We start from the raw sequence: 24,832 nt of genomic DNA, 5'->3' as shown, positions 1-24,832 counted from the left end.
ATTAGGAGTATGGATCATTCTGACTTACTTTTCTGAAACTACATGAAATTAATTTAACTATTAAAAAAAAAAAAAAAAAAAAAAAAAAAAGAATTTAAATCAATAAAAATAGATGAATCACTAAATAAACATTCAAGCTTCTATATTCTTCTAAACAACCCTGTTGCTTTTACAACCCCCCCCCCCAAAAAAAAACAAACAAACAAAAAAAAAAAACTCTCACCTCGTGCTTCTCCCCTCAGTATATTAATTACATTGACCCTTTCCTTTTGTCTATTGAGTTTTTGTATCATCTGTCTCCTTTGTGTGTTATACTTCTTACATTTTACTAGAACATGTTCTACTGTTTCCTCCTCACCACAGTAGTCACAACCCCCCCGTGTTTTGCTTCCCTGTCTTGTGCAATGTGCTATTTAACCCTGTACACCCAAACCTCATTAGTGAGAATATTATCTCCTCCCTCCTACTTCTTCCTGTACTCCTTGCTTCTCCAACTTCCTTCTGGATTCTGTAACACCACCTCCCCTTCTTTTCTTTCTCCCATTGTTTCTGCCGTCTCTCCTTTAGTTTCCCTTTTATTATGTTCTTGACTTCTTTCCGACAAATACCAACATTTATTTCGATATTTCCCTTCTTTGTCGCTCCCTTTGCAATCTTATCCGCCATTTCATGCTGTTTGATGCTGTTTGATGCACCTGTGTATATCTGTATGTAACTGTAATACCTGTCAATATATGCTTGTACTGTCTGTGCTGTAAGAATAAAATTCTTGTCTTTCCTTTTATCTAATATTGATAGATCCACAGTAAACTCTGGAAATAACAATGGCTGTATAAGTGGAACGGGCACTGTTGGGCTGATCTGTAACTGATCTATCTGCTGTTGTTTTGCTTTTTCTGTCACTGTCCATCCAAAGCTCTTTGTTCTCCTCCTCTCCTTCTCCCAGCATGGTTTTAAAGTAACTTGCGCTGGATGATCCTGACTATGACCCTGTAAATGAACCCAATAAAAACAGCTTTTTACATTTGTCAATCATTTTCTGAATGTGCACTGTCCACGTGAGTCTTTCATCAAACCATATCCCTAGTAGTTTAAAGTGCTTAACCCTATCCAAATCCTAATTATATAATTTTAACTTTACCTCCTTCACAAGTCTTTTCCTTGTAAAAATCATTGCTTTTGTTTTATCAACTGAAAATCTAAATCCCCAACTATTTGCCTATTTCTCTACTTTTAAAATATCTTCTTGCATTTTTTTGTACAATAAACCCCACATTTCGTCCCCTCTTCCAGATTGCCCCATCATCTGCAAACAAAGAACACCCCTCTTTCTTTCTTTCTTTCTTTCTTTCTTTCTTTCAGAAGATTAGTCTGTCATTCCAAGAGGGAAATGCTGTCGGAACTCTGCTAATATGAACTTGGGCTTGTAGAAGAACATGGTTGTTACCCCACAAATATTGTCCTGTCTTCAAAAAGTTCAGGGCAGCTATAAATTCACACTTTCCCCCAAATTTTAAGACAGCCCTCTCTTTCAATTTGAAATACTTTTTTTTTTTTTTTCCATTTTAGTTTTCCATTATGCCTTAAATTTCTTATAATTTTTTTTTTATATATAATTTTGTGCACAACATTTTTTATCCACAAAGCCCGAACCTTGCACACTTTTCGTTGGAATTCGAATCGCTTATTAGATCTTTAAAACTCATCAAAAGTCAGAAAAAGAAAAATTGGTCGGTAACTATAACATCTTATTCCCTGAATCCTCTTCAGTATTTTTGTCTCTTGTCCTCAAGTCTTTGTTTTCATTTTTCATTGAAAACAACAATTTTCATTGTTATGTAATTAGTGTATGTGTTTAGGTGCGTACCTAAAATCACAAAATCACAGGTGCAATCTAACATTATATGTCCACATGTGTGTGCACGATATCTATTAATATATATAAAATATATTTAATATTTATCATAAATATTTATTTTTCTGTGAGGATTTATATTTATTTAAGTTTCATGACATATTTTAAGCAAGAATGTATTTAATGTAAGTAATGTATTTTTTATAAATGATGGACAACAGAATTGACAATGTAATACTAGGCATTACTGTTTTAGTACAAATAGACTGCTTTGCAGTTGTACAAAAAAAGTTTAGAAAAAAAAATCTACATTTTTTTTTTTTATTATACCTGCCATGTGGTAAAACAGAACTGTACAAACGAGTATATAAACAATGCAGTGAGTTTCTGGAAAAACCCAACAGGAGTCGTGGCCTTGTTGGTCAGCCTCGCAGAATTAGGAGGCACTTTGACTGTGAATGCAGCAGGGGCAGCAGTGGAGAGAGTCGTGGATGAAGAGGTCACATTCCAGGCAGAACTCACTGTGACATGTTGGACAGGTGAGTATCTACAAACACAGAGAAAAAGAAAAAAAAAAGTCCCGTTTGACAGTGAAACAAATAAAGCCGGTGCACAAATTTCCACCTTAGTATTGTACAATGTTGCTTTTTGAAAAAACAAAAACATTTCCAGGGCTCACTGCTGCCCCATGTATAGTCGGATGGCTAAAAGTCCATCCTTGGATAGAATAGAAGAAGAATTGAGTCATCTTTTAAAAGTAATGGCATTTTTGAGCAGTATCCTGAAGGTTCTCCATGGTTTCAAAGCAACCGCTCAACCACTGTACTTACACTTTTATCTTTCAGCCGTCTTTGACAAGCTTGACAAAACCTAAAACCACAAAAAAAGGATAATTTCCGTGAACAAAGATTGATGACATATTTTTTTCTGAAAAACAAACAAACAAAAGCCAACGTAGCCAGGATATGTCCGCTGCCTGGCATTTGGGCTTTAGTACAAATTGTTGTGTTTTGAACACATCGAGTAACAGCAACAAACTGAGTCACCTGTCTTCTTGAATCTCTGCCACTGTCGTTTCTGTGAAGACTTGCAGAGGGAACAGGTGGTGGAAGGATCGGGCCAAATGGGGGGCCAATACCAGAGTCAAACCTTTGAGACAACACATCCCACAAACATGAGTCAGAGCTCATGATTTTGTTGTAAACGCAGAATTATTTGGGGGAAATAAAAATGTAATGGGACCAGTCGACCAGACCTACCGCACACTTTGCACTCGACGGGCAACTCTGTGTATTTGCCGCGACACTGTGGACAGAAGTATCCCCCAAGAGACAAACCTGGACCGCCGCTGCCGTCCTCGTGACTGGGAGACACACACAGTGGCCGAGTGAGAGAAACCCCCTCTACTGCACTCCCCTGCTGCCCAGACGCAGCCCAGTCTGCTACTTACGCCATACTGAACGAAGGTTTGGTGTCCTGGTCTGTCACAGAGGCGCTGCTGTGCTGGGGGAAGCCTGAGCAGACACGCAAATCAAAATGAGGTTGAGCAGTCATTGGGAAAATGTTGTGTGTTTTGTAAGAGCGGAGCTGCAAACGCTGTTTGTTGTTTTAGCAAAAGACAGACAGACAGACAGACAGACGGACAGGTGGACAGACAGACAGACAGGTAGATAGACAGACAGGCAGACGGATGGACGGACAGACAGACAGACAGGTAGTTGGACAGACAGACAGTTGGACAGACAGATAGATAGGTGGACAGACAGACAGACATGTAGATAAACAGACGGACGGACGGACAGACAGACAGACAGGTAGTTGGACAGACAGACAGTTAGACAGAGATAAACAGACAGACAGACGGACGGACGGACAGAGACAGTTGGACAGATAGTTGGACAGACTGATAGATGGTTAGTTGGACAGGCAGATTGGTGGACGGATGGACAGATAGATAGGACCAGTAACCACACATCAAGTAAAAAGTAAAATCAGGTGAGTGACACTCAATCACCTGTCTTCCTGAGTCACAGTGCAACGTATGTTTGCAAGACACTTGCATCCTATTGTGTTCTATGTAGGGCTTCATAATGGAAAACCAGCTGATAATGACACGACAGTTCCGACGTGTGCGCAGCCACAGTGGCTGCATACTGACCCATGCGTATCAGGGAGCATTCGGACGACGAACTGGCCGGAGGAGGTTTGACGTGCAGCATCAGCAGCTCTTTGAAGTGACCCTCGTCCAGGATGACGTGGTAAGAGCCGCTCGTCTCCCTCGTCAACACTGTGCACACGCGCACCTCCGCTGACAGGCCGATGACGGACACCCGCACCTTCAGAGATTTCAGCGTCTGTCGGAGGAACAAATGATCCACACAGAGTATGAACAGCGCGCGCTGGCGAGCACAGAAGCGAGGATGAGGCAAGTGAACGCCGTCTTTCCTTGATCAGCTCGTAGATGTTGGCTGGGTCACATGTGGTCAGACTGCTGAGGATGATCAGGATCTCCCGGCTTGTGTGCCCAGGCATGTGCCTTCAGGAAAACAATGTAAAATGGTTGAGGTGGTGATACGTACGAAAGAGGATGAGGGCCACAAGAAGAGAAAAAAATATTACAGGAAGGAGATTTTCGTATAAGATTTCAGTTTTACGTTGAAATTTCGGGAATAAAGTCAAATTTTTGTGGAAAAAAGTTGATGTATAAAAGTGAAAATTTTGTGAATAAAGTCAAAATTTTGCGAATGAAGTCAACGTTAAAAAAGACAAAATTTTGTGAATAAAGTAGAAATTTCATGAACAGTGTCGAAGTGTCGAAAGTCAAAGCAATTGAAGTGGAAATTGGCGAGTGGACTGGATGGATGGTGAATTAACCCAGTTACCCACAGTTAAAAGTAAAGTGCCGAAAACAGGTGTATCCCTCTAGGTTCACCCATAGTAATCAGGATACTGGCGAAAACGGAAGTACTCCACTAGACTTGTTCGCAGAGCCTTTTGACTTTATTCATGACATTTTGACTTACTTAACGTTGACATTCATTGCGACATTTAGTCTTTTTCACGTCAGCTCTCATATTGAAATCTTTTTCTTCTTGTAGCTCCAATCCTCTTCCGCAGATACAGCACAGTAAACTGTGCATTCAATAAACAAAAAAAAAACTGTGAGAACTGACTTGAGAGTCTGTATGGCCAGGTTGAGAGAGTTGTAGAGGGACGGCTCTCCTAAACACACGGTGTCCACGGCTTTCTTCAGAGCTGCAATGTGCTTCTTTGGGTTTCCTGATCGGGGGAAGAATCAAACCTCGTAATATGAGACTCAGGTATTATACTGTACACATGTGGATAAACTGCAGGCTGAATCATTTAACAGTTCAGTCTGTAAAATTTGGCCTCAATTATGATTTCTATATTGGTAAAAGCTTAACATACTGCCCATAAATACATTAATAAAAGTGTATACTCGCAGTGCAATAAAAGTCATTTGGTTTTCCTGCCCTTAGAACTTTAAACTGTGATAGGTGAGGGAAGAATTGCCATTTACTCCCCCAATAAATACTGATAAATATAAGGACTTTCAGTGAGTACTCACCGAGTATTTTTATATCTTTACGTGAGGTCACGCATTAAAAAATATCCAAATAAAGTAAGCGAGCAGAACAAAAGAAATACATGTGGGACTGTGAATTGATTCCTCACCTGCCAGGTCAGTCAGCTTCTCTGCCCTTTTATTCTTGGTGGTGATTATGCCGACCTAAAAGTACACAGAGCACCCACTGACACATAAAGAACTTGCGAAAAACTGCAACAGTCAAAGATGTCCAGAGCTACACAAATTTACAGACAGCAACAGATGATCGGTGTTCAGTTTGAAAGCCTATGTCCAAAAAAAAAAAACTGAACTAAAAAAACAATATCAACATACCTGACTGATGGGGTTTTGGTAAAAATATTCATCTATGAAGCCCTCTAGCAGCTGCAGAGAGGAATGTGAGATGGGAAATTACATTACAATTACATTTTGTTTGAGCAGACAAATGCTGGCTCAAAGTGGGATGGCAGCGTAGTGCAGTTTACCTTCAGGGTCGAGGTCAGTCTGTTTGGTTTCAAATCCTGGTCCTCCATACTCCTTGAACAGTCAACCACCACATAGAGGTGGCGCATCTAGAGAAGACCTTGCCAGTTTTACACATCTAAAACATATCATTTCTGCTCATATTTTCAAAATCATTGTTTAATATTGTTCCGGTGTAACTGTGAGGGGCGCTCAAAATTGTCACTATTGTGTTGTGATGACAAAAATTGGTCAAATGCTGCATGTAACCAGTGATGACTCAAGCAAATAACAATAATAATAATAAAATCAAAAAATATAAGAGATCCTGAGGAACCATGGCAACCACTGCAAAAATAATATATGGCAGAGGTAATTTTCTAGTGAATTAAAAGTAGCTACTCTGTGGTGTCCACTGAAGTCTTTGTAGTTGATCAGGAAAAACTACAAAATTTGGACAGGTAACCAAAACAGATGTGCCTATAAAATACAATTCCACCTTATTGGATCTTAAAAAAGACTTAATGTTTTTTTTTTGTTGTTGTTGTTTTTTAAAGTAAAACGCAATACTGAAAAGTCTGTGAAAAAAATCTTTGACTTACCATTCCAAGCCTCACTTGTCCATAGCTCTCTATAATCCTATGAAATTTTGAAAAGCAGACATGCCAAAGACTTAGAACATCTGTATGGCAAAGCTGCCACAGAGAACGGAATTAAAAAAAAAACTCAACAGCACATAAGGGGAAACTTTCAGTGCTGCAGTAAAACCATGTCTCAACTCTTTGCATGTATAAACATACTCACCTTTTCCTTTTGGATTGGAAAAGAATCTCCTCAACGGAGGCTTTGAGGGAGCCGGATTCATCCTCCTTCAGAACCTCCCTGCAGGAAAAAAAAACCACAACCTTCTCAATAACAGGTAACGTGAGGGGGAAAACAGCATTTAAATGTGAATGAGAATGCAGAAAATATGCTAACACAGTTACCATGTTCTCTCGTAGCCTCCTTCCCATCGCTTGGCTCTCTCTGGTTCTTCATCCATGATGTGTTTCGACCAACGACTCGTCTAACTGTCCAAAAGGTGTAGAGAAAAATAATAATCTCTCTTTGCATTGCATGATGTGGCCTGCCTGTTGGGTTCAGGAATCGAACTCCACTTCAAGCAGAAATAAACAAATACATCAATAATTGGCTGAATTTAACAAATAACTGAATTTTTCTGAGGCAGTATAGTTTAGTACGGCCCATAAAGCGTTATGAACAGAACAATAGCTTCTTTAAAATACCTGACAAAAGCGCTCAGACTGGGCTGTTCGTTTCTTACTGTGCTCTTTACATTCACATACACCTGCACACTTGCGTTGCCATGTAAAACGGGAGTTGGATGTATTGTTGTGGCGATGTACAACAATGTGAAACGAAACGGATATATGTAATTAAAGCAATTTTGACACTTTAGGAATATTCACAAGCAACGTGGTCTATAAGAGTTCAGTGTGTTGAGGGGGAAGACACATTTTCACATTGAAGCAGCTCGGTCAGCAGCTAAAAGGTTGACTTGATGCTCCAAAGAAACATGGTTCAGATTTGACTGCCCTCAAATAAGCACTTGCTTTGGTTTCCCTTGTGAACACCGACATGGAACTTTACTCTGAGCAGTAACTTTTATTTTATTTTATTTTATTTTCAAAATTGAAAGAAAGGGCTTACCTGAAAGTGGTTATGGACGCTGCCACAACAATAAAACAACAGTCTATCGACATTAAACGCGACTAAATGCAAATTGTTGTTAGTAAACTCCCACCAGGCATTTAAACTTGGAGCGGCGCTAAACAAATGTCTATGGATGTTTCGGTTTCAGCTACCCGGTTAACGGTTTATGCCCCCCAAAAAAAGGTTCAACAGAGGCCTGGCTTTGGGCGATTCATGAGTCGGACAGTGAACCCAATTCAGAAAATAGTCTGTTTTGTGCAGTATGACTGACTAAACTGATCAAGGTAACAGTAGATGTTTGCTGTACCTGCGATGCTCATGGACAACTCAACGTGTGCGACGGAGTTCCCGTCCGTATGGAAACACGCACTCAAGAGAAATGATCCGCCCGGTGTCATTCCGAGTTCTGCCGAGATAATGCATGTAACAGAGAGACATCATTGAGTGCGATATCGTTTATTTATTTGCCATAGATTATATACATGCATTAAAATAGCATATTGTGCTCTTATAATGCATGTATATACAGGTACTACCCGAAAAATTAGAATATCAAGTAAAAGTTGCTTTATTTTGGCAATTTAACATAAAAGATGAAACCAACAAATTTTATTGAGCCATTACACGCAAATTGACATATCTCAGTTCCTTGTTGTAACTTTGCTGATTAAGATTTTCAGCTTATTAAAACCACAAACCCACAAACTAATTTTTCTGAGTTTTTGAATTGGAGGGTTTTTTTTTTTTTTTTTTTTTAAGCTGCAAGACCTGGTAAGCAAAATCCAAAGAAATAAAAACTTGAAATATATTGATTTGCATATTATTCGTTTATATAATATGTCAAATTCACCTTCTAAGTTGAATTGCAGAAATTATTTTAAGAAAAATTCGAGCTCATTGATTGGGAGGGTTTCTTGTCACTTTATCGTTAAAACAAACAAACAAAAAAAACAGTGTGTGGCTAATCTGGCTTGGCTTTGTTGACAATTTCTGGTCACCACCACGGATCGCCCTGACTGCAACAGTCCACTGCTGCTAGTATGTAGAGTTAGAGTCAACTACAAATAATATGGGAGAAATGCAATGAAACAGCTTCACAGAGGGGATTAATGAAGTTAAAGAACTTCTTGGTGGTGGAAAGCATGTTTCTGTCTTGACACACAAAGTTTTATACTCATCTAAATCCACCATAAACACTCTGGGCATTTCAAATAAAAATAACGGATACACATACAAAGAAGTAATCAGCATGTTTATTTTGATGACAGATCATATTTGAAACATCAAAGTCACCTTTGTGTATTTAAAAACACAAGCCACCCTCAGAAACATAATTTTTTTCAGGTCACCGTGATTAGCCAAGTGCTTCTGAGTTTAATGAAACACTGATGATTGAATATTGTGACATTGTGTTAAATGTTTAGCGACTAACAAAGAAATAAACAATATATATATATATATTTTAACTATGGCTCTTAGGTTTCTGATGCTGGAAGTGAGAAGTCACAAATCTTGCTGTAGACTCAGAACTCGGCATGACACCTGTCTACTCGTTACTCAGTACCGCTGCTATAATAAACACAACCATTTTTACATAAAATTTCAAACAGAAAAATGTCAAGCAATTTTTTTTTTTATTTGAAAATTCCTTCCCTTTCTAAAACATACTTATATGCACAAAGTTGTTCAGTTTGAAGACTTAGGTCTTCTTGCTCTGCATGAATCACCTGCACAAGCCTGATAAAAAATAAATATATGATGAGATCCTGGTAAAAAGGGAGACTTGTTCATTTGCTTTTGGAAACGATAAATGGCTAAACACACATGAATCAAAGGTCAGACACAAACCAAAGGTTTGTGTATCCTTTTCCGTGTATCCTTTAAGTAAAATTTCAACTTCTCTGTCGACCACCGACACGCTCCGTGGAATAAAATACTACAAGACAACCTTCAGCATTGACGCAAAAACACTCGCAGAAGAAAATTATCACAAAAAATGTATAATATTTACAAGAGTGCAGAATGACGCAAATTCACAGCTTGCTTTAGCTGTACCTTCATTACACATGGGAATAAAAACTATACATTTAAAAACTGTAATAAAAGAAAAGTACTTAATCAAATATCTCCCAAATCACATTTTGGAATATCACAATAGTCTGAATCTAAAGGTGATACAAATAATATACAATGTATACACCTACATTAAAGTCGCATAGGTATTGGCGTGTAAGATGACAATAATTTTGCCTGGTAATAGTTCAAGGTCGTCTGTCGTACTCGCTGATCTTCCTCTTGATGTGCGACAGCTTGGACCGCAGGTATTTGCACCTCTTCTTTTTAATCTCGTAGTTGGAGGACTGCAGGGTGCAGGAGAGAGGAAAAAAACTATTAAGTTGATGTCCAAACATGATTTCTACAAATTTGATGATCAATGCCTTACTTTTTTTAGATTCTTTAGTCTTGTGAAATCATCCATGGCATCCTGAGAAAAGAAAGATGGACAGAAATGTTCAAAGCAAAAGGTGCCAACGCTGAACATATTTGTTTTTGAATGACTGAATTCCTAAACCAAAGCATGATTTTTGATAAAAACAAAATGTGTGTTGCAACGTCTATTAAATCCTTACACCAACTTCAAATTGTGTTTTTTTTTTTACTTCAAATCAAGATTTAAATTAAACATAGTGTTATCAAAGTTCATCCCAATGTACACATCATTCTTAACACTCTCATAAATCTTTATGCAAGCATGTTTCATGTATAAAGCCACATATATTAGACAAAAACACCTGTTGTATTTTTCACTCCCGCCACACTCACCAGGAACTGAGGACTACCCTCAGGGTGTCGGTTCAGCTCCTTGTCCAGGGCAACCAGGCTGAGGTTGATGTCGTCCAGCTCAGCCTGCAGGCTCTTGTACTCCTGGTGGTCACGCTCAAAATCTCGTTTGTAGCTCAAACGCGCCTGTTCATCCACAATGGCGGGAAACATACTTTGGATGGGGGGAAAAAAAGGGAAAGTAATTAAGTGATAAATCAAGTGAAATTGTACATTTCTTTGCAGCACAAATAAGGTATAGTGGTAGATGATATAGTTACAAAATGGTCAAATATATTTTTTTTCTTCTATCATTTGACATGTGCTTACACGCTGAAGTCCTCTTCTTCCAAGTCATCTCCAGACTCCATCCCAGGGTCGTAGTCTCTCAGCCTGGGTTTCAGACCTCCTATTGAGCTGCTGATTTCAGAGTCCCTGCAAATACAAATATTAATTCATACTCTGTGGTCATGGTCTTGTAGAGTTACCATTGCAGGCATTCTGATCTAGAAACATTTTTAAAATTAGTCTGCAGAATTACAAATGTGATGATATAGTGAATGCCATCTCTCCAACCATCTTTTACCACAGAAAACTACAGCTTGGTAATGTGCAACATCAACTCTCAATTAAACACCATGATTCTCTCCTGCAACAGCACATAATCTGACTTCTAGAACTTCCTGTCTGACAGGAAAACACAGTCACTCCCTCAATGATCAGCACTCCAGTTGCATTATCTGATTCAAAATATTGACGGTCTAATATAACACATTGGAAATGCGTTTAAAATACCAGACCATTCTTGTTACTGTTGTAGTCGTTATCTTTCTACGACTCATTCCATTTGGTCAATCACATCCTATCGTCTTTGCATGTGATTTAGCACTTTACAAATAAAAGTTGACTGATTGATTGATATCTAGGATGTCCCAGCTAACCCAATGTAGGACAGAGACAACACACATTTGCAATACCAAATAGTCTGCAACTATTGCAACTAATCTTTTCAGTCATGTGTGTCTAGAATAGGAGTCAGCGATCTTTACCACCCAAAGAGCCGTTTGGAGCCGTTTCCCACGGAAAAGCCTTTTGACATTTAAAATGAAATGACAACATTAAACATTAGTGTTTTCTTCAGACACTTTGCTTCTCTTAGAATTCTTCACAGTTTTTCTACCTGGGTTTGAAAAGTTCAATACAGGTGTCAAACATTAGCGATTGGGACGCATAATAAGAGCGTCAACATTTTTTTTTTTTAACATGTTATGCTTAGATTTTACAAGATCACCATAACCTTTACATTTAGAGTTACATTTTAGAAATTAACGCATTAACACAAAACACATTTTAATTAATACTTATAAATATGAATAATTATATATATTTGTATAATATATAAATGATTTGTTTAATTCCCAAAGCCACAGGGAGCTGCATCAGAGGGATAAAAGCAGCCACGAGCTGCCGACTGCTGGTCTAGAACAACATAGAAAAGTCTCATTTTCAACCTCTTCTTGCCTTTATAAACAATGCGGCACCAAACGAAACTGCACCTTCTTTAAATCTTCTGAGTCCATCATTTCAATGAGTATGCAGTGGGTGTGGCTGCAAAGTTTTAAATTGCAGATGACATGACGGGAAGCGGGGCGCATGGGGGTGGGGGGGTTGCAGTGCAGTCCAACACAAAGCATGGCATCTGGTTACCCTTAATTACATCTTGTCAATGTAGCTTACATAAATTACATTCAAAGCAGGGTCAGAATATTAATTGACCAAAAACCTGGACCTGTGAATGTGTTGAAAAATATGAGTGACATTTTACCCTGGCAGGTAAAGAGGCTTGTTGTGGTCTAGGTCATCCAGGTATTCCCTGGACCCGCCGACAAAGGGATTGGGATCATTCAACAGGACATCTGGCTCACCAGACACGTTTTTCACCTGAAGGAAGAAACAAAGTCAAACATGTCAGTGAAAGTACAATATGCTGATAGCTAACATACACGCAAAATAAATAGATTTTTTTTTAACTATGTCTATAACAACATGTTAGTCAAACCAAATGTCTGAGGTTTCGGTGAGCTGATCAGGTTTCTATTCTTACGCTTGACCCTATTGTAGAGCATATGCTAAACGTTCTGGTTGTATAAGCCATTCAGCAGGACCGACTGGTTCTGTGACTTCTTCCTGCAAGCCTGAATACCAGTGGTACCACTGCTCGCAACAACATGATGAACAAAACATTGTCTCTTTGCCAGCCAACTGAGAGAGAGAGAGAGTGTTCTTGGAAAAGTCCGCCTACCTCAAATGAAACCAACAATGGTATGCAAGCGATTTTGGTGAGCACCAACTGCACTCCTGAAGAAAGCAAATCCTTTCACCTCCTTGTACTCGTCACGGTAGTTATTCAGACCGAATGTACTGTATATGTGCTGTCTTGTAAATCATAAAGTTGTAGGAGTTTAAAATGTTGTTTTTTTTAGGTTTTGAGGTCTGATGGCTTTCGGCCCTGTGAGAGAATCCTATTAACTTCTGCAAATACAGAAGGCTTCAAAAACCACACCCAGAAACTGCAAACGAAACCAAGACACACACACACACACACACACACACACACACACACACACACACACACACACACACACACACACACACACACACACACACACACACACACACACACACACACACACGATCGGCAAGATTTTACAGTGTTTTTTTTCCTGCTTTCCTTCCTTCCACCTGATTAGCCAAACAAAAAGGGTAGATGTGCAATTTAGGCGACAGGACCAGCTTTCTTAACTTAATGTGCCCAGCTAAAATGTCCATTCTATCAGTAAAGACAATTGGTTAAAAAAATAATAATAAAAGAAAACTTGATTGTTGTAAATGGTATACCCCAATTTAAATGTATACTGATGCATATACCTAAAAACAAACAAACATGTATACACACCCATTCGCCGACGCTGTTGTGCGTCCCCTCGTAGATGACCTTTACTTCCTCCCAGAGAATGCGGTCTCGGCCCCAGGTTCTGATCTTGGAGCGAGTCCTTACAGCAAATACCAGCAAGATGATGAGGGCAACAAACACCAGGAAGCCCAGGACAATTGCAATGGCCTGCAAGAAACACATGACTCAGCAAACTCACATGAAAACAGAACAGAGACAACAGAAACTGGACACATTTTCTTTGATCTGTGTCCACTGTCCTGCTTGTCTAGCTAAATGTAAACTGTAAAAGTTTGATGACATAAGACTGCTGCAGGGTTTAATTAAAAAACAAACAAAAAAAACAAAACAGTTCAGTTGAATTCAGCAAAAACTTAAAAGGACGTTCAAAAGAAGTTTCAAACATCGTCTTAGATCAGCGATTCTCAACTGGTAGGTTGCGACCAAAACATGGGTTGCGCAGCTGTTTTGATTGGGTTGCAGCTTCGTGGGCAGTTTCCTTTTTTTTTTTTTTTAAAAGGTAAAAAATATGTATATCAATATGTAGATAAAATGTTGGACTTTTATTTTGCAGGACAGACAATTCAATTCACTAATTTCAACAATTTATTGATTAGACATGATAGAAAGTGCGCTAGCATTTTTTGTTTTTGTAGAATAAATTTGAATTTGAATTTGGGTCGCGACTTCATGATGAGGGGAAAAAAAATGCAGTTCCTGAAACTCCACCAGTTGAGAACCGCTGTCTTGGATTATTCAATCACCAGACTAACTTTCTGATTGCTTTACTGTAGCTCTAGACCAGGCGTGGGCAATCTACGGCCGTGGGCCATATGCAGCCCATTAAGCTTTTTAATCCAGCCCGACAAATCTGAAGAAAATATATTAATAGAAAGTAAGTCATAAAATTGCTTCTTCAGTGTTTTAAGAGTAATTTCAATGAAAAGCTAAATACCCTGGGGCTTTAAAGACACATTGTTCATTTTCAATTGACTCTTAGGGACATGTTTTCAATGTGTCCCATGATATATTTTTTCGGCCCCTCTGTCAAATTTTACAACCCAATGTGGCCCCACCAGTCAAAAAGTTTGCCAACCCCTGCACTAGAGAGAAGCCACGATGGAGGATATCCGATCCCTCCTGCCACACTCTTACCTCCTGGGGCTCCACCACACAATAGTGGTACAAGTACTGGTTGAGGAAGATGCCTTGGGCCTGGGTTTGGGTCTGGTACTGGGCACACAGCTGGCGGATTTGGCTGTAGTACACGGAGCCCGTGGACTGGGCCGTTGGATTGACCGCCACCAGGTACACGATGGTGGCGATGATCATGAGGAAGGCGAGGATGGCGCAGATGATGATGGTCGCCAGGTAGAACTTGGGCGAGCGGGCGGCGTTTTGCCGCGAGACCACCAGCACAAATATGATGAGCACGGCGATGAAGGTGATGGCCGCGATGGCGATGATGAAGCCCTTGCCAGCTTTGGGGTCCATTTGCGTGCCGCCGTAGCCCCCGTAGCTGCCGCCGCCGATGCCGCCCCCGTAGGAGCCGCCGCCGTAGGTGCCGCCTCCGTAGCTGCCGCCACCGTAGCTTCCGCCGCCGTAGCTGCCGCCGCCGTAGCCAGGCAGCAAGCCCGCCCCGCCACCCATGCCCATGAGGCTCATGTCGTAATCCCAGGCCAGTGTGGAGGCCACGCAGGCAAACACAGCCACACACATGACGATGATGATGATGCACAGGATCTTCATCACACCGGGCGGTGAGGTCCAGCGATAAAAATGGAGCATCTGATCCCCGGGGTAGTAGGAGTAGGCCGGGTTGGACATGGGCTCGCTGTGTTTGTGTCTGCTGCTGTGACTGCAACAGAAGAGCGCGGTCAGGAGCGTGTCGCGTGATCATTTCGACGTAGAACATTCAGGAATAAAGCAGACATGACAAGATGATTCCTTTTTCAAAGTTGCCACAAAGACAAACTCAAATTAGTCTCACTTAGCCTCCATCTCATTCACTGCAGGGACAAGAGAGTCAATCTGATAAAACTGTAACAAGAGAGTCAATCTATGGCTAGTAGCTAAAGGTATATGAGTCAATGATATCAGTGTATTTTGTTGGCGGGAGTGCTTGTCAACTTACTTTTTACTACCACTGGAGTGGTGGGGCTTGTGTTTGTCTCTTGGCATACTGAAATCCCACTTGGATCAACCTGAAAAACATTGAGAATGAAATTATCGAAACACGGTTGTTAGCAAGATGCGAGCATCTGCAATGTTGGATAACATTGAGAGCAGTGGTACCATTTCACTTTGCCAAAAGCATTTTATATACACCATAAAAAGTAAAGTAGAAATACTTTTCACAGTTTTTTTTTGTTTTTTTTTTAAGGAAGCCCGCTTGACAGTGTGTTTTGTATTCAGGACACTGTCATGCGGGCTTCCTTAAATACCGGGTTTAAAAATGGCAGCGCAAGATGGCAGCCAAATAGGAGGAAGACCCTTATTGCTCCATTTCTATTCTCTTTGAGAACCATTCTGAGGGCAGGGAAACCAAATTAGTTTTACTGTACTGCGAGTATACACTTTTATTCATGTATTTGTGGCCAGTATGTTTTTAAAAAAAAACTTCTTTTTTTTTTACAAATATAAAAATCATAAATCAATCTAAATTCTACACACTGGACCTAAAAAGGAAACTCTCCAGATCACATTGTAGTAATGGGCATCACAGCAAGAGCATCAGGTATCTGTCGCATTCATGTTTTACTTTGCAGGCCGAGTCTAAAGAAACTCGAGGCAGACTCAAACATGCTGTTAAATGTGCAAATGCGTGTACAGCTGAAAGGCGAAAGCAGCATTTATCTGACTAATCGAACCGATTCAGTTGAAGAACTTGCTCCGCAATATCCACTAGTTGATCGATTGACTGTGAGTATATGCGTATAACAACATGACATGAATCTGGGGGCCCTGAAATAAACATTCAATATAGGTCACGTTAAACGTGTCATAAGTTCCTCTTGCTTTCCCAAGGTGACTTCAGAGTTTGCTGCATCGCACCTGTGTGAACGCATTCCATCTATTCTTTGCGCCACTGACTTATTCATGTTGTTCCTGCATTGTATCGTCTGTCAGTATGTGCTGGAAGTCGAGCACTTCAAGTGTTTGCTTATGTGGCGCATGACGGAAGGTCCTGCTCCTTCAAAACAGGCAAGTCTCTGAATGTCGGCCAACAGCAGCCGCGACTCACTTTGTTTGTGGAGAAACAAAGCAGCAGTCAGCGGGCGGCCATATGCTGGTAGGCTCCACAAACGCAGACTGTCATTTTCTCCCCATAAACCAGCAATTTCAAAATTAAAACTGAGGGACGTTGTCTAAATTAACGACGTGCTTAAACTATATTAAAGTATATTGTCGCCATTTTTTACTCTTTTTTTTTTTTTTTTTTTTTTAATTATTATTATTATTTATTTATTTTTAGAAAAAAAAAAGACAACAGTTTTTGGCAGCGTCAGTGAGCGACAGTGAAGACAAACAACAATCAATTTACTTAACAGGTGCAGCGAGTCATGAGATGAGCGATGAGCCATTCACGTCTTCTAAAATGGCGCGTTGACAATTTTGTTCGTTTACTCACCAGTAGCGCAACACTTTTTCAGCCACCTTGTCGTTATCAGAGGAAAATGTTTGTGTTTTTAAGAGATTCAACCCAACGCAAAAACAAATAACAATAATAATTTGAACGAATCAGACTCACCCGTAGCTCAGAAAAAAACACTCGTGCCGATGGCAACGAACGACGGAGACGCCGAGCTATTTTAACGCGCACACTGGGAGCGCGAACGCATCATAGGCGAATCTTCACGCTCGCAATCAGGCTAAACAAAGGGACGCACCCACAGGTGTATGAGCTGGTCACGTGGTTTCGCCTGGTCACACAGGACTAACCTGTCCCCATTCCTCCCATCCACCTGTGGCTGCAAGGACACGACCGCCGAGTTTCTGTTTGGCTGCTCGGCTGCTTTCTGGCCGTCAATAGTGCTGGACATAATAATAATAATAATAATAATAATAATAATAATAATAATAATAATAATAATAATAATTAAAATGACATTTTTGGAGTACATGATTAATCCTTCAATAGTGTTGCTCAGTTGAATTAATAAAAACAACTGCCACATCCTATTAAAAAAAGAAAAACAATTGAAAGACTGTCATCAAAACCTTCCCCCACAGAAAAATGCCTCCAGTGTCGGAAAATCCCGATATAGGAAACAAGCTGACACGCACACACAGCATCTCAGTCATACCAGTCCTTCCTGCTGTGAATCCCAGGCAGTAAACTCACTCATCTGTTCCATAGACAAAGAGAGCCACAGTGGTTATTAAATCACTGTTTACAGCATGATGATTTTTAAAATATCTATTCATTTGAGTTTGATTACAAAAGGCAACTCATTAATTATGTAATAGCAGTAGTAGAATTAAGTAAGCAAAACACTTACTTTTTTAATTTAGTTGGATATTTGAAGACTATTATTATATCATCCTTAAACCTCATTTATGACTGAACAAGCAACATATATATACACATACAAATATCCATATACATATATATACGTACACTTATATACTTTGTGTGTGTATATATGTATATACACACACACACACACACACACACACCTTTAAATCTGATGTGTTTTTGAAGTGTACCTAATACTTTTGTGTATATATCTATGTGCAAATAGGGAGAGACAGAGAGGTTATAATTAACTTTTTAATAGCAATATTCACCAAGGAGAAAACTGCTGTCATACCAAAGCTAAATCAATTTGGTTAAAGATGAAAAAGAAATTTCAGCACACAAGTGGAAAAGTACTTAACTGAATAAGTCTAAAGAAAACATCCAATATACAATAAACACATACTGTGTATTCATAGTATCTATATTTAAAAATAATAATAAAAAAAAAATATTAAAAAAAAGGGGACTACATTAATGTTAACAGTGTGGTGCAGCTTTTAGTGACTGTCCACACGATCACAGTGGATCACAGGGATCTGCGCATAAAAAAAATGTTACATGTCAAAATAAATAATACAAAATTCCAGTTTGATGTGAAGCTTCTCTTAGGAAAAGGAGGAGAAAACATCCATGTGCAACACAACACCATATCATACCTCCAACTATATAAATTTGTGGCATTTTCTGATCTTACAACTTCACACATTTCAGAATCTTTGCATCCTTGAGGTTCCGGTGCTTTGCCGACTAATGACTATCAAGCTACAGTTCAAGAGTTTCAGACTTTACCACACAGTTTAATGACAACACATCGTTGCAGTACTTTTAAAATAAAAAAAAGAATAAGAAAGAAATGCTCTCTGGGTCGCACCTCTTCTCTCTTTTACCTTTAGTTTCTCTTGTTGACGTAAAGCTTCTCATGTTACATTTACAGTCGTCTTCCAATGTTAAAAGTGTGCAATTAAACTAAGTTTACTTAATTAGTGTCGTTCTCATATATTAAAAAGAGGCGCTTGTCATCTCAGCTACGCAGTCAGTACACAGCAGTGCAATAAAGCAATAAAAATGATATGCCTTTGAAACTCTATCGGCACCTTTTAAGTCTGGTGTTATGATATCACCCAACAGCATGCATAAACACACATAGCACGTGTACTTGCTGTAGCTTAGCTAATACAGTTCTATCCACAATCAACAGTTTTCAGGTTTCTCAGATGACACTGGGCTTCAGTTCCCACATTAGAGACACTACTCAGTGTGGCGCCCAACACAACATGGGTTCTTAGATAGTTCCAAGATATTTGCTGGTACGTTGAAGGCAGTGTCAAACTGCACTGTTAAGTGGGGATTAGTTCACTCTACGCCCTTGTTGTATTCCTGAATCTTCTGTTTGATGTGGGAGAGCTTGTTCTTCAGGTACTCGCATCTCTCCCTTTTTTCCAAATATGTCGGATCCTGGATACAAAATAAAAGAAAAACAGTCAATTCCACATCTTGCCGTCCTACGTTAACTCGGCCCTATTATGAAAATGAATGTCTCTTTAATATTTTTGCATTGTTTGCATTCCAACTAACAAACCAAGTATGAAAAATTACACCCTGCGCATTACTTGATGGGTGAGCTTTTTCCATGTTTTCAGATTTTGCTTGACTTTCTATGTCACACATTGATCTGATTGGGATTATCGGAGTATCCAAAACAGACTCTCTTAAACTTATACCAATTTTCCATTTTCATTGATTTAGTCAAAATGCTCAAGAAATACCTATTTTTAAATTTAAAGGAAATATCTGCAATTATATTAAATTTACCCCACAAGCTGCCTTATTTATATTCCTAAGTAAAAGAACTGATGCATGGTATGAATGCAGAGTGAGGGAGCGTATAAAGAGATAAATACTTCCCTGCATAGTAAATACTTACAGCTTTCTTCCTCTGATATTCCATTAAGATGTTATTGATCCGTTCCTTCTCCTAAAACAACAGCAGCAAATTCATGGGCTGAGTTACTGTCTGTGTGCATGATCTTATTTCTCTGTCTGAGTGTCTGCAGACTGTACCAGTTGACTGGAGGGCCTTGGAGGAAGGCTGTTCATCATTTCGTCCATCTCCTCAAACTTCTTGGCCATGGCCAGAACTTCTGCATGCAGCTCCTTGTACTCAGCATACTGGTCATTGAACACGGCCTTGTACTGGTCCCTTTCCTCATCAGAGCGGATACTTGGGTATTTTCTGTGGGAACAAAATTGCACAACACTTATTTTTCAGACGTTAATGTGATGCTACTAAGAGTCTTCAGTAAAAGTCTAGCGACAAGAACTTTTGTTTTCAAAATAGAGTAACCTGAATCCCATCTTTAAAAAAAATTGTAGGGTCATTTGTTCAATTTTCTTTTTTAATTGTTCATCTAACATTTCCTCTTCCCATGTTTTTAATTCAGTTTTCAAGAAATTTAAATTTATTTTGAAGCTGGTAGTAAGAAGTTGTTTCAATTGCAAGCATGTTGAATACAGGAAGGTTTTTTTGTTCAGGCTGATAATGAAGATGGTTTTCATATTGCTGCAGATGAGATTACATCTCTCTAAAGCAATTTATAGTCAAATTCCCCTGTGTCTCACTAAAAGCTCAATCACAAAGTAAGATTATTTCTCCTAGACAATTTTAAATACTGCCCCTAGAGTTTAATATTGATACTTGACAAAATGATTTTTTTTTTTTAATGTGCCAGTGTTGCCTGTTTAATATATTTTTTCTTTCTGTCCTGTTGTATCATATAAAATACATAATGAAGAGTTCCAATGTTAAAAGAGAGATTAATGTTTAACAAAATATTTTACACAAGTTGCTACCAGCTGCAGTCTTGGGAAAAAGAGGAGAAAAGTTAAATCTCACCCCTTGACTTGACTCTGATGTAATCAGTGTTTCTGATCCACATTTGTTTTGACGTAACCCATGTACATTATTATTGCTGTTTTTTCTTATTTACCGTAACTTTGTTAGAGCTGTACTAGCTGATTCTTTGTATGTTTGTTGATGAAAAGTCAATAAAATATGTTTGAAAAAAAATATTTGCGTTTGATGGGCTAAGAATGATTCTACTCACGCCACATAGTCAGCTATGACGACAGGCTTGGGGATGTGTCCGGCCGGTATATGACCCCGGAGGATCTCTGGCTCCATCTTCATCACTGCACCTTCTGCAGAGCTGGACGCATGCATGATGTCTGGCTGGATGGTGGGCGGAGGAGTTGGCACTGACGACCTGGAAGATGGGCCCAGCTGCAACACAAAGTCGAGTGGTCACTTCATGTCTACTAGGAGCAATGTGCTAACCTGAAGAGGTTAAGATAAGTCAAGATACTCTAAACTTACGAAGGACAGAGGGACAGATGACCCTGTAGTCTTCATCTGGGGTTGATTGGAGAGAGAAAAAAGAAGAAATAATAGTTTAATTGGTTTTATTTAGGTTTTTTTCTAAGTTCGCTAAGTGTATTGGGGGCATTGAATCTAATAACATATATTATAAAGCAAATTACACTTAAATACACTAACAGCCAAAAGTTTGGACACACCCTCTCATGCATTTTTTTTTTTTTTTGCTTTACTTTCTACCATGCAGATAGATACTGAAGACATCAAATATATGAGCAAGATACAGGTCATTATGCAACAAAGAATAACATGTTAAATAACTCTGAATATGCTTTTTATGAAAGGTGGCTATTTGGACGAATTTAAATATAAAATTTGTTTGAATTATTTTACACTTTTATTGTTTCCTACATAATTCCATGCGTGTTTATAGGTAGTTTTGATGCCTTCAGTGAGAAACTGCAATGTCAATCGTCATGAGAATGAAAGGAAAGACATTAAATTCATAAGGAGTGTCCAAACTTTTGACTGGTAGCGTATATTTTTCTCACTCCTAAGCAAGGATACAGCTAAATATAAAGTTTTTAATTTTCAGGGGGTTGAGGCTTCTTTTTGCTTTAAATGCCCTTTTTTTTTTTTTAAGTGTAACGTTTTTAACATTACACGTTTGGTTTCAGTAGATTTTTGCACAGGCTCTGCATGTCAGACCTCTTGTTCCAGTGCCTCTCTTCTCATCCTGGCTGCTTCGTGCCTCCACAGCTTGAGACAGACTCCGGCGCTGATTAAGTACAGGACCATGTTGATGAAGAGGAAGACGATCGCTGCCGTCTGGCCGGCCTCTGTGCGACAGAACGCTGCGTTGACTCCATTGCTGAAGACTGGTATGTTGCACAGCCCTCCTCGGATGGTGTCCCTCACGTACACAATCCCCGCGGCCATGTAGAGCACCGCCAAGACCAGGTTGATGGAGCACTCTGTGAACGGCCACCAAGAGGAGTCCAGAAGGATGGCTCTGTAGTAGAGGGTCATTCCAAGAACCAACAGGATGACAGTCACTATCCAGGCCAGACCGGCGACCACCAGCACAAAGGGCGTCTTTGGGCCTGTGTAATAGCTGCCTCCCATGTTGCCGCCGAGCCCGCCGTAGAGCTGCGGCTGGGAGTATCCGTACATGTTGAACCACTCGTTGTCCTTGTGGACGTAAGCGCAGACGCAGGCAAACACGGCGCCTCCCAGCAGCAGCTGCACGCAGGCCAGTATCCTCAGCAGGCCGGCCCAGGACTTCATGTAGGCGTAGCGCTGGTGGTACTCCTCCACCCTCTCCTGGTAGGTCAGGGCCGAGAGGTTGGTGTGTGCGGCCGACGCGGAGCTGAGCGCCTCGTCGCCGAGCAGCAGCCCGTCCCGCTCCTTCTCGGAGTTGTAGCTGCCCCCCGAGCCGCCGTAAGGGTCCCGGTAGGAGCCCGGAAGGGACGGGGACGGGGGAGCGGAGTGGGGAGGAGAGCACGGGACTCCAGATGTGGTGTGGCCGTTGGCGCTCTTCTTGGATGAGGGAGCCGGGGAGGGAGAGTAAGGTTCATGGGACGAGGGCTGGGGGTTGGACCACCCCTTGCTGCCGTGGTTGCTGCCGCTGCCACGGAAGAAGTTCTTGACAGAGTCGGGGATGAAGCGGTGCACCGGCTTGATGTCCATGGCGTCGCAGTCCGCCTCCATGGGCTCGTCATCGCTGGGCGGGTAGTAAGCGCCGGGCCCAACAGCTGGCTGCCCGGGTAGAGGGGGAGGGGGAAGAGGGTCCAAGCTCAGGGTGGGTAGTGTGTCGTGCAGGGGTGCCGGGGGTGGAGGGAAATCCAAGTCCCGAGGCAGGGAACCCACCGGGACATGGTCATAATGCGGAATCTCCCGCACCCGGTCAAACCTGCCGACAGAAGACATCTGGACCCAGAGTGTGTGCTCACTGCAGAGAGAAGGACACGGGCTCAGACTCCACTCTGTTTCCACATGATATGTTTGCTAAGAAAGTAAACCAAAAATACATGCATCCATACATACATGCAGACATAGTGCCATTTGTTAAATGTTCAAGCAAATAAGAATAAAATTCATTCTACTGAATGACTAAGATTATTTTTTTTATTTATCCATTTATTCATTCATTTTACAACAATTATCAACACCTGACTCTTGAATGCAACCCAACTCATTTCTGTTGTTAGCCAATATACAGACCCTACAATCATGCATAACAAAGCAGCATTGTGAGTAAAACGCCTGTTAGTTTCCCATTCAGCATTCATCATCCTCATTGCGATCAAATAGGTTGGTTACCATTGGATTACTTTACGAGGTTAACTATTATATGGTCGCGGCCAGAGCCATAGGACGAAAAATGTTTACACATGGGCCGAAACTCTGATGAACACACGCAACTATTGCTAAAGCAAGACAGGTAAGTCGGTCTAAGTGTCAACATGCTTAACGATAAGGTGAAGCTGTACTGAACAAGGCAACAGGTGTCTTTAAGCATCCCAGGTTAGCTACGCGAGGAAAATCTATAACATATTAAACGGACAACAGAAAAGGCGCTCCGATGACCAAAACCTCATTTCGAACGCTAAAAAATGAAGAAATTGGGGCAGATATTTCAGATATTTTGATGCTGACCTACCTTCTGACGCTCCTTTCTCGCCGTGCAACTGGCAGGCGCCGTCTTGTTTGTCATTCTCCCTTTGTTCGAGGCACTCTACTACTGCTTTCAGGTCAGGTAACCCTACAACATTAGCATCGCTAAAAGCAATCGGCGGCAGAGGAAACTGATCCCAGATCACGGCCGCGGTGAAACTCACCTGGCCAGTCAGACCAGCCCAGCGATGCATTCACTGTCTTCCTCAGTCTTCGGATTTTTCACACCTCAGCCGATGTGTCTGACAATTTGTAAGGTACCAGGGGAGTTGCGAGATGTAATGGGGATCGATTGAAACTTAGGTCATTGTTAAGTAGGCCTACAGCAGTACATTACGTTTCTTTTATCGGTGAAATGCGACACTGAACACATCAGGAAACCATGTGTCGTCGCTGAGTACGTTGCAGCAGTGTTTTTCAACCTTTTTTGAGCTAAGGCAATTTTTTACTTTTACTTTACAAAAAAATCCCATGGCACACCACCAACCAAAAATATTATCAAATTACCTTATAATGTCAATATAGTTTCCTAATTTATTTATACTCACTCTGTGTGAAACCTGGGCCTGTTTACATGCAAACAAAGCTGATATCCTGGGAGGAATTGAGGAGGAAAACAGGCTGACATTCCTTTTAATGCACAGTCACTCAACATTGGACTGTTATTACTTTTTTTTTTTTTTTTTAGACCACTTAAATGAAATTGTAGAATTTGTTACGCACACCTGACATTTTCTCACAGAACTGTACATGTATACAACTACTACGGTGAACTTACAGCTGTGCAGTGTTTCAGTTTGCATAATGCTGTTCCCTAACAGAGTGATTATGAGTTCATACATGTATGATCCCCAAATCAGCCACAAAAC

The 24,832-nt window shown here is 40.4% G+C and overlaps 2 protein-coding genes across 2 annotated transcripts; both read right to left on the bottom strand.

The window, feature by feature from the left end:
• Positions 1-2,090: 2,090 nt before the first annotated feature.
• gtf2h2 (general transcription factor IIH, polypeptide 2) lies at positions 2,091-8,013 on the bottom strand. Its single transcript, XM_076047213.1, has 15 exons — positions 7,927-8,013; positions 6,893-6,976; positions 6,711-6,788; positions 6,509-6,545; positions 5,930-6,016; positions 5,778-5,828; positions 5,552-5,606; positions 5,029-5,134; positions 4,303-4,391; positions 4,014-4,211; positions 3,306-3,369; positions 3,115-3,218; positions 2,902-3,004; positions 2,686-2,725; positions 2,091-2,402 (listed from the first exon to the last, which is right to left on the bottom strand). The coding sequence occupies exons 2-15, from the start codon at positions 6,946-6,948 to the stop codon at positions 2,292-2,294; spliced, it is 1,179 nt and encodes a 392-aa protein (XP_075903328.1). The 5' UTR covers positions 6,949-6,976; positions 7,927-8,013; the 3' UTR covers positions 2,091-2,291.
• Positions 8,014-8,854: 841 nt separating this feature from the next.
• Positions 8,855-24,172, bottom strand: LOC142902292 (uncharacterized). The gene is made up of 16 exons (XM_076047217.1): positions 23,946-24,172; positions 21,996-23,238; positions 21,288-21,323; positions 21,019-21,194; positions 19,976-20,147; positions 19,839-19,889; positions 19,277-19,369; positions 18,000-18,022; positions 16,556-16,582; positions 14,548-15,244; positions 13,396-13,560; positions 12,265-12,380; positions 10,770-10,874; positions 10,443-10,614; positions 10,063-10,104; positions 8,855-9,979 (listed from the first exon to the last, which is right to left on the bottom strand). Exons 1-16 carry the CDS (start codon positions 24,155-24,157, stop codon positions 9,881-9,883), a joined length of 3,429 nt encoding a protein of 1,142 aa, XP_075903332.1. The 5' UTR covers positions 24,158-24,172; the 3' UTR covers positions 8,855-9,880.
• Between the last annotated feature and the right edge of the window lie 660 nt (positions 24,173-24,832).

This window comes from Nelusetta ayraudi, unplaced genomic scaffold (genome assembly GCF_046127955.1).
Source record: "Nelusetta ayraudi isolate G7.1 ecotype Tasmania unplaced genomic scaffold, CSIRO-AGI_Nayr_v1 ptg000092l, whole genome shotgun sequence".
NCBI lineage: Eukaryota > Metazoa > Chordata > Actinopteri > Tetraodontiformes > Monacanthidae > Nelusetta > Nelusetta ayraudi.
The sequence above is the reverse complement of the archived record's forward strand: the minus strand, read 5'-3'. Positions and strand labels throughout refer to the sequence as shown.